General features: G+C 41.5%; 1 protein-coding gene across 1 annotated transcript in view; it reads right to left on the minus strand.

The window, feature by feature from the left end:
* Nucleotides 1-9,917: 9,917 nt before the first annotated feature.
* LOC143101174 (uncharacterized) overlaps nucleotides 9,918-13,347 on the minus strand; it is a 31,771-nt gene continuing 28,341 nt past the window's right edge. The window contains exons 10-12 of the mRNA XM_076264576.1: nucleotides 10,900-11,062; nucleotides 10,040-10,535; nucleotides 9,918-9,983 (exon numbers count right to left, since the gene is read on the minus strand). Of these exons, the coding sequence (XP_076120691.1) occupies nucleotides 9,918-9,983; nucleotides 10,040-10,535; nucleotides 10,900-11,062 (725 nt within the window). The remainder of the gene's footprint in view (nucleotides 9,984-10,039; nucleotides 10,536-10,899; nucleotides 11,063-13,347) is intronic.

A 13,347-nucleotide genomic window follows, 5' to 3' on the forward strand; every position in this document is an offset into this window, starting at 1 on the left:
TGCGAAGTGGCATGACTGGGTCGCAGAGGCATAATGGTCAGAGAATGTTAGCTGGCCATCAATCATAACACCTAAGGGCCCGTCCACACGGAGACGCTTTTTAGGTTAAACGCAGAGGTTTTGCTTCGTCTTGGCCGAGCGTCCAAACGAATCCTGTAAACGCACTGCCCGAAACCGCACCTTTCTGAAACCTGGTCCCAGAGTGGAGAAATCTGAAACCGTAGCCCGTTTGAATTCGTTTAGACAGCGAAACCGCACATCCTGCTTGCGATGATGTCATTGCCACACCTCAGCTGCCCTGGACTTGCACTTGTAGTATTGCCTAACAATACTAGTTTTCATACATGACATTACCTACGATTACACTCTGTAAGATAAATATCACAACTGGTGCTGCGCAGCGCCGATAGCTTAGCCTATGACTTGGTGGACTGAACACTGTTTTCCCCGGTGTTTTTTTATGCATTCTAGCTACTGTCAGTGACACGAGAGAACTTAAGTTATTAGGAAAGTGCGGTGTAAGTTTAGGCTACATTAATTTGTGCGTAGTGCCAGTGTCATTCATTTATTTTACATGTCTTACAACATATATACATGCATTCACAGTCGAGTGAAATCAGATATAAGCATACAAAGACGCTTAGAACTCACGTTAAGCCGATGGTAGCACACTGAATGCGAATGCGCGATTTGATGCAGGCAAAAGTATTGACTGTTACTAACAAAGGTTTTATTATAGCAATAGTATAAATGTGGCTACAGAATAGCCTAGAACTTGGGTAACCCTTGAGTTTAGTAGCCTAATTGCGGTGATGGCCAAAACTAATGTGAATCACGGACTATCCTACAACCAAAGAAAGTAAAGGTGATTAGTAGGCCTACCTGCATTAGCCAAATAAAGGACGGGAATGCACCCTTCACAAACCGTAAAATAAAGTTTATTAGTTTTACAGTTGACTACAGTTGACAGTTCACCATCAGTCCACACAAACAATTCTGGTTACCTTGCACTAGCCATTTGGTCGTAGCCTATTCTGTCTGTTTGTAAAGCGCAAATTTTGGTCAATTTCTGTAAAGAAACAATGCCACCTATAGGCCTGGGGTATGAAGTAACGTGTTGAGTCGTGTTGAGATGGATCCGTTTGGACGCAAATATTCTTGATGCGGTTTCAGGGAAGACGGAGGAAAAAAAGATCGGTTTCGTACGTGTGGACAGGGCCTAAGTTTCTTGCAACTTTTAATGGGCAATTGAGTACCAGAGTAACATTTTGGTTCCTTTTTGTAGGGCAAACTTCAGAGGTCTATGGACAAACATGTGAGTCTCTGATTGCCGGCAAGTGTTGGCCTTAGACAGTAAGGTGTTTGTCCCCAGCAATATGGCGGCCGCGTTCAGGTATAGAACAATATTTTTGTTTGTCCCCAAGTTACCATTAGCTCAATGTTGCTTTCTGTGCCTCTGGAAATGCTTTAGGAATGAATGCACATGTTTGTTTCTGCAGTTGAAAGGGTCTATAGGCCTGAAAACACACATGCCCAATGGATTTTGGAAAATATAGTAATTTCTGTCTTTCAGAAAAATCAACATTTTCAAAACGTCATTGCATTTTGCTTTGTTTTTTTTTTCTTGTTGGCTGTAAAATACTGTATTCACAGCAGCAAAATATTTGGGAAAAATCACTATATTTGGTTTCAATATTGCTTAGATACTGTGTATGCCAACTTCTCTCTGTAGATGATTAACCCTGAAAATATGAAAATATACATAGAAGCCCACGAAAGACAGAAGAGCTTTAGGTTTTGAGCAACAGTATGTACATGATGTATCCAAAATGTCATATTATAACAAAAGTGTTTATAATGTGAGACAAATGCTTGTTTTAGAGATGTTTTTATGACATTTTGAATGTTGTGTGTCATTTTGATGGAGATTTGAGGCATTTTGCATTTTGTGTGAGCAATAGTGGGTTTTGTACGGAAGCATATTGCTGCCACACTAAAATAAATAAAAAGGCTCAGTATTATGTAATTACGTGAAAAGTTTCTTGTTATAACAATATCTTTTTCACGTTTTAACAAGATATGTATCACGTTATTACATAAAATTATCACATTATTACATAAAATTATCACGTTATTTCATGATACTGATATTTTCACGTTATAACATGAAAATATCATGTTTTTTCAAGATATGATATTTTTAAGTTTATATATCACGTAAGATATATATCACGTTATTACATGAAATTATCACGTTATTCAAGATAATGAAACTAAACGAAACGAGAGGCAAGAATAGGATATGCTCGTTTACACGACTCAATCAAATTCTATTTTAAGCTCGGTTTAAGACATTCTCGTTATTGAACACGGTGGATGATATTGTTATAGGCCTATAGCCTATGCGAACACCCAAGCATTGTCCAGAATATTCTGCACCTCTGTGCAGTAGGCTAGCGGAGTGGCAATCGGGAGAGTCGGGAGGATTCCTGGTGGGGCCGGGCTGATTACAGTGTGATCAAAAAGCGCATGCTATTGCTGTTTGAATATTTAATTTGCTGCGCTTCACTTCTCACTCCCCGCGTCCCTTCCCCACAGCCTTAGAAATGACTGCGAGCTACCGAGCCAGAGCGCTCTATACATTCACCCACATTGCGTGAAGATTTGCATATTTATCAAAGCCCTTTCTCCCTCTTGCGTCAAGTTAGCGAAAGTTTTATTTATTGTGTTGATAAGAAGATAAAGCAGAACTATCAGGCGGTGTGAGCAGGCTATCCTGCACAGAACCTCTCTATCGGCCTCCTTTTCAGCGGCTCACTGCCAATACACACACATCCCTCTTCGCTGCTCCTCAGTCAGCTGGGAATTGACCACACACACGTAGCCTACACACACATACACACATGCACAAAAACAAACACTCATCAAGCAGCACTGTGTAGGCCTAATAGCAGTCAGGGTGCAAGTTCATACACGACTAGTTATCATTTAGGCCAGCCATGAGCTATCGCGGCCTTGTTTCGTTTAGTTTTGTTATCATGAAATAATGTGATAATTTCATGTAATATCGTGATACATATCTTGTTAAAACGTGAAAAATATATTGTTATAACAAGAAACTTCATGTAATTACATAATACTGAGCCTTTTTATTTATTTTAGTGTGGCAGCAATACGCTTCCGTAGTTTTGTGTAGACAGAGTTTTGAAAATGTGTGTAGACTGCTGACAAAAACTGTAATACAAAATACTATGTTACTATGTTGGAAGTGTAGGATCATTATGACACCCTCTGAATGCACGCCAAGTTTCGTGGAATTCCGTTCATGGGGGGCCACACAATAAATTAATTTATGTTACTGTACACCAACTGGCCTGTAGGTGGCCGGACACAGTTTTCTGTGAATATCTCGAGAACCGTAGGGCCTAGGAGGACCACCTTTTTCTTGTATGTTGGTCTTAAGGGACCATGTCCACCCATCCCATTACCACTTATTTCATGTATAGCACCACCTAGTTAAAAATTAAAAAGCAAAAAATTAGGTGTTGTAATCACAATATCTCTGGCTGACATGGTCAAAACTGCACGAAATTGAAAGTGTAGGATCATTATGACACCCTCCGAATGCATGCTACGTTTCGTGGACTTTCGTTCATGGCGGGCCATACAATAAATTAATTTATGAGTACATTTAGTGACTGTACACCAACAGAGTTTTCTGTGAATAGGGCCGTAGGGCCTAGGATGACCAATTTTTTGCATATGTTTGCCTCCAGGGGTCATGTTAATCCATTCCATATGCACACATAACACGCACACACATACATTCACAGTAATTATACGTATGACACATACTCACACAGTAGACATATGTACGCATGCATGCACATGCACACACACAGGCACATACACAGGCACACACACAAGCACATGCATGCACACACAAAACACACACACACACACACCCACATAAACATAAACATGTACACGCACACATGCACACAATTCAAGAATTTCTCAGAATTATGAACAGGCAAGATGGGGGTGGGGTTGCTCAGGGTTCCTCTTATAGGGTTAATCATATATGAGGGTTCCTCTTATAGGGTTAATCATATATGCCTTTCAGCGTGACTTTTTTTTGTGGAAAAAATGTGCTGGACTGGGCGGCGGTCATATTTTGTACCGCTCTGCGGTACATCTAGTTTAGAACCATGGAATGGTTTTTGACCATATCGAAAAGAGTATCTGTGTGTTTCCTGATTGAAGGCATTATCTTTTGTGTGTCTTCCTGTTTGAATGAATGGCTGTTGATTGCTAGTGGTTCAGATTTGTATTAGCACTGTGATGTGCGGGCAGCCGTGGCCTACTGGTTAGCACTTTGGACCTGTAACTGGAGGGTTGCCGGTTCGAACCCCGACCAGTAGGCACGGCTGAAGTGCCCTTGAGCAAGGCACCTAACCCTTCACTGCTCACCTCACTGTGTGTACACTGTGTGCTGTGTGTGTTTCACTAATTCACGGATTGGGATAAATGCAGAGACCAAATCAAAAGAGTATATAAATATTAGCACATTGATGTTTTTTTACTGTTTTTGTTTCTTTTATCTCTTCCATTGACTCTCATTCTAAAATAATGTGCATGTCAGTGATATAGTGTAGCCTTCACACCATGTCTATATAGAAAATATCTTACCTTCACTGTATCCTTCATTCCGCAGAGTTCCGAAATCCAAAGAAGTGTCTCACATACACCATAGTAGCCTGCTTCTGTCTGCAGTGCACTCTGTGTGTGTTCCAGTACAGAAGACCAGAACCTGTTTGACAGCATGACGTTGGTATCATGTTTCGATGTGACGCATTCTTTACAGTTGCATGATGAGTATGGACATGTTCTGTATCTGCCCTGAACATGTCTCAATCACACATTTCCTTCCTCTTAATTTAATGTTTATGAGACGACTCAAATACACACACATATACACATACACACACACACACAGTAAGAGAACAGGCCACTTCTGATGCTTCAAAACTGGAAGCAGCTATAGCTTTGTGAAAAAAAAAACCTGCACATTGAGTAGCACTACAAGTAAGGATGAAATGCAAATATTTTCAGCATTTTTTCTGTCTGCTACAGTAAAATATAAAGACAGCAAAGCATTTCCTTACCGATGGTATGGAGTAAAATTTGTTCCACTTCAAACTGAAGTCTGGCACACACGACTGGCGATGCGACAGTCGAATGAGGCGGTGGAATCCTGTTAATCGCTTTATTACACACTACTGGCAACACGATCACCCATCAATTCAGTGGAGATACACTGACCAGACAGCTGTTTTCTATTATGACGTATCAAAATCACCCTGAAAAATAGAAAGTGGCTGATTAGAGCGTTGGGATGGCGACGGTCACACTTGCTGTGATGTAAAGGTGCAATAAGCTGCCCCTCTCCACTGTGTCCAGGGGTGAGAGGTGACCGTCAGCGCATCATTTAGTGATGTACTGTAGAGGTGCAGCAGAACACATCACGGGGCGACCCTGTAGTTTACAGCAGCAGAGTCCAGTATTGTTGTTTGCAACAGCCACGTTACACAGTGTTGCAGTATGAGCAGGGGCTGGGCTGGGTGGTCCAGAGGTAGCTGAGGAGGAGGAGGAGGAAGAGGGGGAAGAGGAGGCAAATAGTGTGGGACAACAGGCAGAAGACGAAGGCCACTTCATGGCTGGTTTTGAGGCCTGTCGCCAGATATTCACCAATTTCTTTCCCATAGTTTGCTTTTAACCCACAAACTCCGGACCAGAGACAAAGCAAAGCCATTGTGCAATACATTCATGCTCGGAAAGGAACAGGTCAATCTGAACAGGCACACAAACAGTGTGCTCTCAACAGGGAGCACAGAAATAAAAAGATGATGTGGTGCTTCTTCCTTTCCGTATTTTGAACTTGTCTTATTAGATTGGCATTGTGTAGGGTCTGTTTTGAGATGATAATGAGTCTAAATTCTAGTTTGGAACCACAATGTCAGACAGGAATATGCATTCACAACTACATTGCATATAGATTCTAATAATTCAGGTAAGTAGCATACTTTATACCAGCTATGGCTACAATGTCAAAGACGGCATTTTTGGCATCTATGCTCTTTGACATAATCTCATAGATCAACACGTCCGGGGCCCAGGTTGAAATATACTGGATTTTCCATTCAACTTCAGAATCTTGGTGACCTCAAACTGACCCTATATGAGACTTCAGTGTGTGAGTGTGTGTGCAGGACTTCAGTGTGTGTGTGTGTGTGTGTGGGACTTCTGTGTTTGAGTGTGTGTGTGTGTGGGACTTCAGTGTTTGAGTGTGTGTGTGCCTACAAGAAACACTCACACTCTAAATTAGTATGTATAAACATATGTGTCTGTTTACTGTCAAAATAAATAAACCACACTCAATGGCACTTCTGTATCAAATAATCACAACTCCACAATAGGTTACTTATCTGCATTTATTATATTTACATCAATAGCCTACTACTACATTAAATGTATATCCATTTTTTGATCTCTTTCTGAGCTGTCATATTGTAATGTATACTGTATATCTGTACAGTGAAGTTATGATATGATGCAGCCTCCTCGCTCACCTGCAGGGGGCGCCTTTACAACAAACTGAAGGGCAGTCATAAGAAAAACCGAGGTTTTCACCACAGACAAACACTACCAGAAAGGCGTGGTCACATTGTTTATAACATTTAGTCACTTAGCTGACGCTTTTATTCAAAGCGACTTACAACAATCAAGCTACAGTAAAGCTACAGTACAGGTACAGTTCAAGTACATTAAGGTACAAAAGGTACAAAAGGTAGAGTGCCACCAGGACAGAGGTCGGCAACCTGCGGGCCGCATGAGGCCCTTTAACCACTCTCTGTTGGCTCCCTGGCTTTGTTTAAAAATAGAAATCAATAAAATATTAATTAAAAAAAATTAATATGATTAGATTAAAATATTTTTACAACAGTGTTAATAGATCCTTCCGATATTAACTTGTGAAAATATGTAGCCTGTAGCCTATGGCGTGTAAAATGTGCAAAAAAAACATGTTTATTTGAAAGCGCCATAGGCTATGTCACATCCTTACGTCCCTTGAACTCTGCTGTGGCTTGAGTGAACAAGCAAGCGATGGTGTCAAACTCCCAAAAAAAGTTGTGGAGTAAAACAGATAAATTTAATAATTAATTAAATGCTTGGACGAATGATTGCCTTCACCACCACTGCGACTGAATTATCGGTGGGATGTCTGATCTGCAGCAAGAGGACACGCAAAATGTAATGTTGAAGACATCTCGAAAGTAGATCATTCTGATGCGTAGATATCCATGCAGACCAAATACCATGCCATGCAACATTGTGGAAGTTAAAGGACTTTTCCCTCGTTAAATTCCGCCAGCTTTCATGTACAAAAGGTACAGTGATACTACTGTAGGATATTGTTAGTGCAGCATTAAGTACTACTGTACAGAATAGAATAACAGTTCAAGCGAAGTCAAGGGATGGAGAAGAGGGATAGTCAATATCAGGGCCGGAGTGGGACACTCAATTTTACTGGGAAACTACAAGTTCCAGCAGCCCTTGGGGGTGGGGGTCATTTAAGTACATCATATGCCTACTTCTACAATATCTGTAGAAGAACCTAGTCTACCCTAGACAAGATAGCTTCTAGGCTACCACACAACAGTGACAAGCCCTCTGCACTATTTGTAAGAGAGACAGGTAAGTGGGGTGATGGGATGCATCTTTACAGGATAGGAGTTAATATAGGAATAGCCTCCCCTGAGATAAAAAAAAGGTATATTAATGATCACCCTGTTGCTGGCAATGGAATCATGTAATGATCAGTTACTAGTTTGACTTTAGTATTGTTCTTGCACGAGAACTTTGGTAGACTGGTAGCTACCTATGCATCGGAGTGGAATAATTTCATTAAAAAATATTACTTGAATACTCACCAATTCCAGGCCATTTTATTTCTGCACATAGTGTAGCCTACTCTAGGCAAGATAGCTTCTAGGCTACCACACAACAGTGACAAGCCCACTGCACACTGTGATGCCAAATTTGAATGCTCCTCTGTAGATCAGTAGATCCTCACATGGATCTATAGTTTCTGTAGATCCATGTGAGGAGGACCAAACTCACATTTGAACGACATTTTACTTTCAAAGGCTTTTGAGATCTGGGGTTATTACTTTACAGTAAAATGAATAATTATTAGCCTATTACACATGAGAGTTCGTCAGGGCTGTGCCACCGGAAATGTAGTGACATTGCAAATATAGTTGTGACTTCCGAACAGTTTTTGTGAGTGACACTTTGTTAATATTTGGGAAATAACTTCAGAAACAACATATTTAAACTCACAATATTCAGACCGACCCAAAATGTTAACGGCCCATCGGGAATCCTCCCGAAGCTCCCAATTAGCCACTCCGGGCTTGGTCAAGACAGGGTAATGGTAAGAGCTAGATAAAGCATGTTCAGCTGTTAGCAGTACTAAGAGAGGAGATACTCTTGGAAGGGTTGTGTCTTCAGGAGGTTTTTTGAATAATAGAGAGGGAAGCCCCTGCTCTGTTAGGAACTGGTAGCGCATTCCACTAACAAGGGACAATAGAAGAGAAAAGATTGGATTGCCTTGAGCTTACTGATCTATAAAGAACACTTCTTGCACACACAGTTCATGTTGTCAGTTCATGTTGTCATGTTGCCACTTGTGCATGGGAACCACCAATAACACCCCCACACACACACACACACACAAACATACACACATTTACACCCACTCTCTCTCTCTCTCTCTCTCTCTATACACTTCTTTATAGATCAGTGGGCAGAGCTTACAGGAAGAAAGGAAGGCTCTACCACATTGGTTCACACATGCATGATGTGCATCAGTCCTCTTCCCTTATAATGATGATGACATGACCATTCAACTCTTTTCTAATTTCACAGTCCTCACCACATGCACCACACAAACGTTCCACCGACAGTATGGGAGGGTCTCTTCCTACACGCGTTCAGAAAGGTTCTGTGCTTTCTTGATAAGGTCTTGATAAAGGTAATTATCTAGTTCTTTAAGGAGGGAGAGCATGATGCCACACGCTTTGTCCCCCTTTTTAAGCACCATGTCGATGAGGGAGGTCACCTGGTCCTGCAGCACACTGGTCCTCTGCTGGATGACTTCTTTTTCAATACTGTTCAACACAGGAGGCTGATGGGATTCAAGCCTTAGAGCCAGACCTTTCAGTACGCCTTCTGATGTCCTCTCGATGAGATCAAGACGAATACAGGACAGTCGATCTAGGAAGAGATCATCGAGGCTCAAGGTTTTAAAACCTCTTTTGATGCCAGTGTCTCTACTCAGCCTTACTTCAACACGATTAAATAAGGTAAAACAAACAAACAAAAACTTATTTTTTATAAATACACAATCAGTGGTTAAAAAGGTTGTGCTGAGTGACGTACCTTTGTTTGACATGGAGGCCATTTTCCCTTCTTCCTCATCAACCCTGGCAGTTCTTCTTGTATAAGCCGCTTCTCTGGGTATCACATCTCGGGAATGTCTGGATGCTCCTGACGGCATTTCATGACTGCGTGCCATTTCTCCAGTCTCACCATATTCAAAACGTTCCAATGTCGCTTTCCATATGGACTTGCCATCACTGAGTATCTCCAAATCAAAGGAGTCCTCTGCATTGTCAACGACCACCCGAAATAAGTCAGGAGGTCTGATGTATTTTAGGGTGATCTCCGATGGGGAGATCTTAGCATCACAGGGGGATGCCTTTAGGCTAAACTTTGTGTTCATCCAAATGGGCATGTCTGGTCGATGTGTTATGATCTCCTTTGCATCTTGGGTCCTCACCAAATCCTCTTTAACAGCCTGAATCATGGAAGCATCCCGTGGCACAACGTATGTGAGTAGAACCAGGGGCGTCACTCTGGTCCGGTAAATTAACACATCCAGATGGGCTTTCATTGGGATTCCGATTTTCACCAGGACTTCTGTCAGTGAGAAGGAGGGCTTGAGGAGCTTTGCGTGGAAGCGGGTCAGCTCACATTTCTCTAGAGTCACACTGCTGTTGACCCCATGCAGAACTCTCACAGCCTCTCTAAGAGAGGAGTCTGAACCTTCCAGACAGGCAAAATGGGGCAGATGAGCCTCCAACAGTTCACCTGAGAGCACTTTGATGTCCATCAAGGGACCAATTGGCTCATACTGCAACATGGCAAGCTCTGCTCTGAATACATGGGGGTCACTGAAGTGATACTGTAGAGAGACTTCAACCGCACACACCCAGCGCAAACCAGACACTGTGCACTCAAAACTTCCTGGTGGAGCGCTGTGTTTATACACTGGGATTCCTGTCTCCATGGAAACAGAGGGTTCCATCAGAATCCAGTGTGAGGTGTCTTCAACATCTTCACAGGATTTACAGCAGTTTGTTGGTCTGTAATACATACACTGAGTTTCACCAGCTGAAATGTCCAACCTTTAAGAAAGGAGATCATCATCATCAATACTTTATTCAGGACACAATAAACACTCCATAACACAACACAAAACATAGTAAAAGACAGACACATACAAGACAAACCACATACAATACAAATAACAACAGTCAGAATTCCTCAATGAACAAAGACATGTTCAGATATTAGGATATAAGCATTAAATGTTTGTCAAATAAAGAGCTGCCATCGGAAACATCAGCCTTCATATCACCCACAACAAAGAAGCACAATGGAAGACAAGCCAATCTATTTAGATTTTCATCCACCAATAATTCTGGGTGCAACTGTACATAAAACCTTTTTTTAATGAATGTATGAGAAAGTAAATCTAAATCTTCATACTCAGCCATATTATCAGACAGTCCTCTCATGTCTGTCCTCCAGTCAGCATTGTCTACAGAATCCAAATCCTCTTGGTCCAGAAAAATGTTTTCTGAGGAATCGTCCCTAATGACTTCAGGCCCATGTGAAACATTTGACAGTTCTAGATAAAACACTTTATCACCTGTGAAAATAAAAGGCATATCTCAATAAAAAAAATAAGATGGCTGAAATGTGCTCAGTGCTCCACCACCCCCATAACGTCTACACTGATGATACTTTTGGCAATTTAGATTTGAGAGGCTCAGTCTGAGTAACGGTCCAGTGATGTTGGAAGGGAGAGGTCTGGCCACACCTTTACCCCACCACCCAATAGTTTAGTTCATGTTCAGTTTTAGAACAATGGGACTGGAGTTTGTGTTAAAACCTGGACATTGTGTACAGATACGGACTGGTACAGTAAAATGAGATGTTTTCCATAATGTATATGTAAAAAGAGTGGCGATGTATTGTATCCTGTGTATGTATGATGAAATAACAAAAGGAATATTGAATATGCCGTACCTGGTCATGGTATCGCTAAATGGACTGATAGAAAGCATAACGTCGGGGCAGTTGCAGGGGTTTCATGTGGGCACATTTACATCTTAGTGAGATCACTTCAACTGTGCCTGTATAGCCCTTTTCACACAGAGATCATGCAAAATTTGCGGGAAGAGGAGACATCTTTTTGCAGCATCGTGTGTCTGAAAACTAGTTGAAAATGTGCCGGCCTGCTGATTTGCTCACATGATCCGGCATTTTGGGGAGGCAGGAGGCAGGATCAGCTAGCAAATTAAAACGTGACGTGCAACAGGGGGCGTGTAGAGTGATAGTCATAGTAGGCCTTATTATGCGTGGGCCTCCAGATGCAGCAAGTGTGTGTGATTTCCAAAACCATGGGGAGAGAACCGACTGCACTTTGGTTAGTTGCTGCAGACATTTGTAGTACCCTAAAAATGAAAGTGAAGTTGCTTTGCTTTGCTGTTGCTTAGAATGTTAGATTCTTGCGATCAATGTCTTCAGACAATAAAAAGTAATTTGGAAGGGAAATTGAAGAGAAGAATTGCCCCCTGCATTGGCTGTGATGCCCCTTTGAAAATCGGAGGTTCACAGGCTACTGTGGCCTTGGTGCACGCTTCTTTCAATATTCTGCTTTACGTCCGAGTAGCGATTTTTATTTAGCCTATAGCCTGGCAAATTAAGCTTAGCATTCACAGCGCAAATTAATTTAGTCTTACACAGTGGAGAAAGTGAGAAAGCGCACGGCAAAAAAGAGAGTGCGTCCAAATTAACCCATTCTTTGCTGAACTACTCGCGAAGTAGCCTACTCATCACACAGACATCACATGTATCACACAAAAGAGCTTTTAAGTTTATGTCCATGTTCGGCATATGTTTTTCTTTTAGTCAAGCAGTGAGTGGTATGGGGAAATGTTGACACAAGTCAGTGAGACAGAAATATTCTTAATCTGAAATATTTCTGTTCCTCTGTTTTTCCTTTTTAAAGTTACACATCAATTCAATTTCAGGACATGGGTTATAACGATTCTGTTGCCATTGTCAGTCTTATACAATATTATAAAAAAAGTTCACCGAACCTGTTGGAGAAGCATAAGCCAAGGGAAAAAAAATCAAGTTTGGAGATGATCCAACAGGGAGGAACTCAAAGTATTTTCTTAACATGATAGTGAAAGGGAAACTTGGCTGAAGCCTGCCTCTGAGTGTCCTTCTGGTTTAAATGAAGAATCTGTGGTTCATGTTGTCTGCAATTCACTTATTTCATTTTTCATTACAACATAAGTAATGCATTAATTGCCTAGTGATGTCCTAAATGAGCCTACGATTTGTGTTAGCCTATGATTAATGTGGAACATGGGCTCTAAGCAAAGAAATGGAGATGATCAGCACCTTTGCTCACCAAAAAAAGACAACATGTTTGTAGAAGCACAGCCACATGCACTCAAAAAAGGTAATTTCTGTCAAAAAACATGCAGGCTACATGTTTTCTCCAAATAAATTCATGGTGATGTCATGTTTTTCTTTTAGCCAAGCATTGAGTGGTATGGAGTAATGTTGACAAAAGTCAGAGAGGACGCAGGACACTATTTTTTAATTTGATTAAAACACAGACACTTTACTCAGTTATGCTACACTCTGGGGGCATGAACATGGGGGCTTAAGGGGGTACTGTAATGTGACAATGATCAGCAGCACCGGAGCTCCACAGTCCTGCTCACCCTGTGTACACGTCTCACTTTTGCTACAATACAGAGTCATACCACATGCAGAAGTTTTTAGACAATACTGCAATTGTGGGGTGCATCAGGGATGGGCAGGAGGAGGAGTACAGGAGCCTGGAGGAGGACTCTGTGCAATGGTGCAAACTCAACCACCTACAACTCAACACAAGATGGTGGTGGATTTCCG

Source organism: Alosa pseudoharengus, unplaced genomic scaffold, assembly GCF_046254945.1.
Source record: "Alosa pseudoharengus isolate Yale_2024_CS ecotype anadromous, Long Island Sound unplaced genomic scaffold, YU_APseudo_1.1 YU_APseudo_1.1_scf_30, whole genome shotgun sequence".
Taxonomy (NCBI): domain Eukaryota; kingdom Metazoa; phylum Chordata; class Actinopteri; order Clupeiformes; family Clupeidae; genus Alosa; species Alosa pseudoharengus.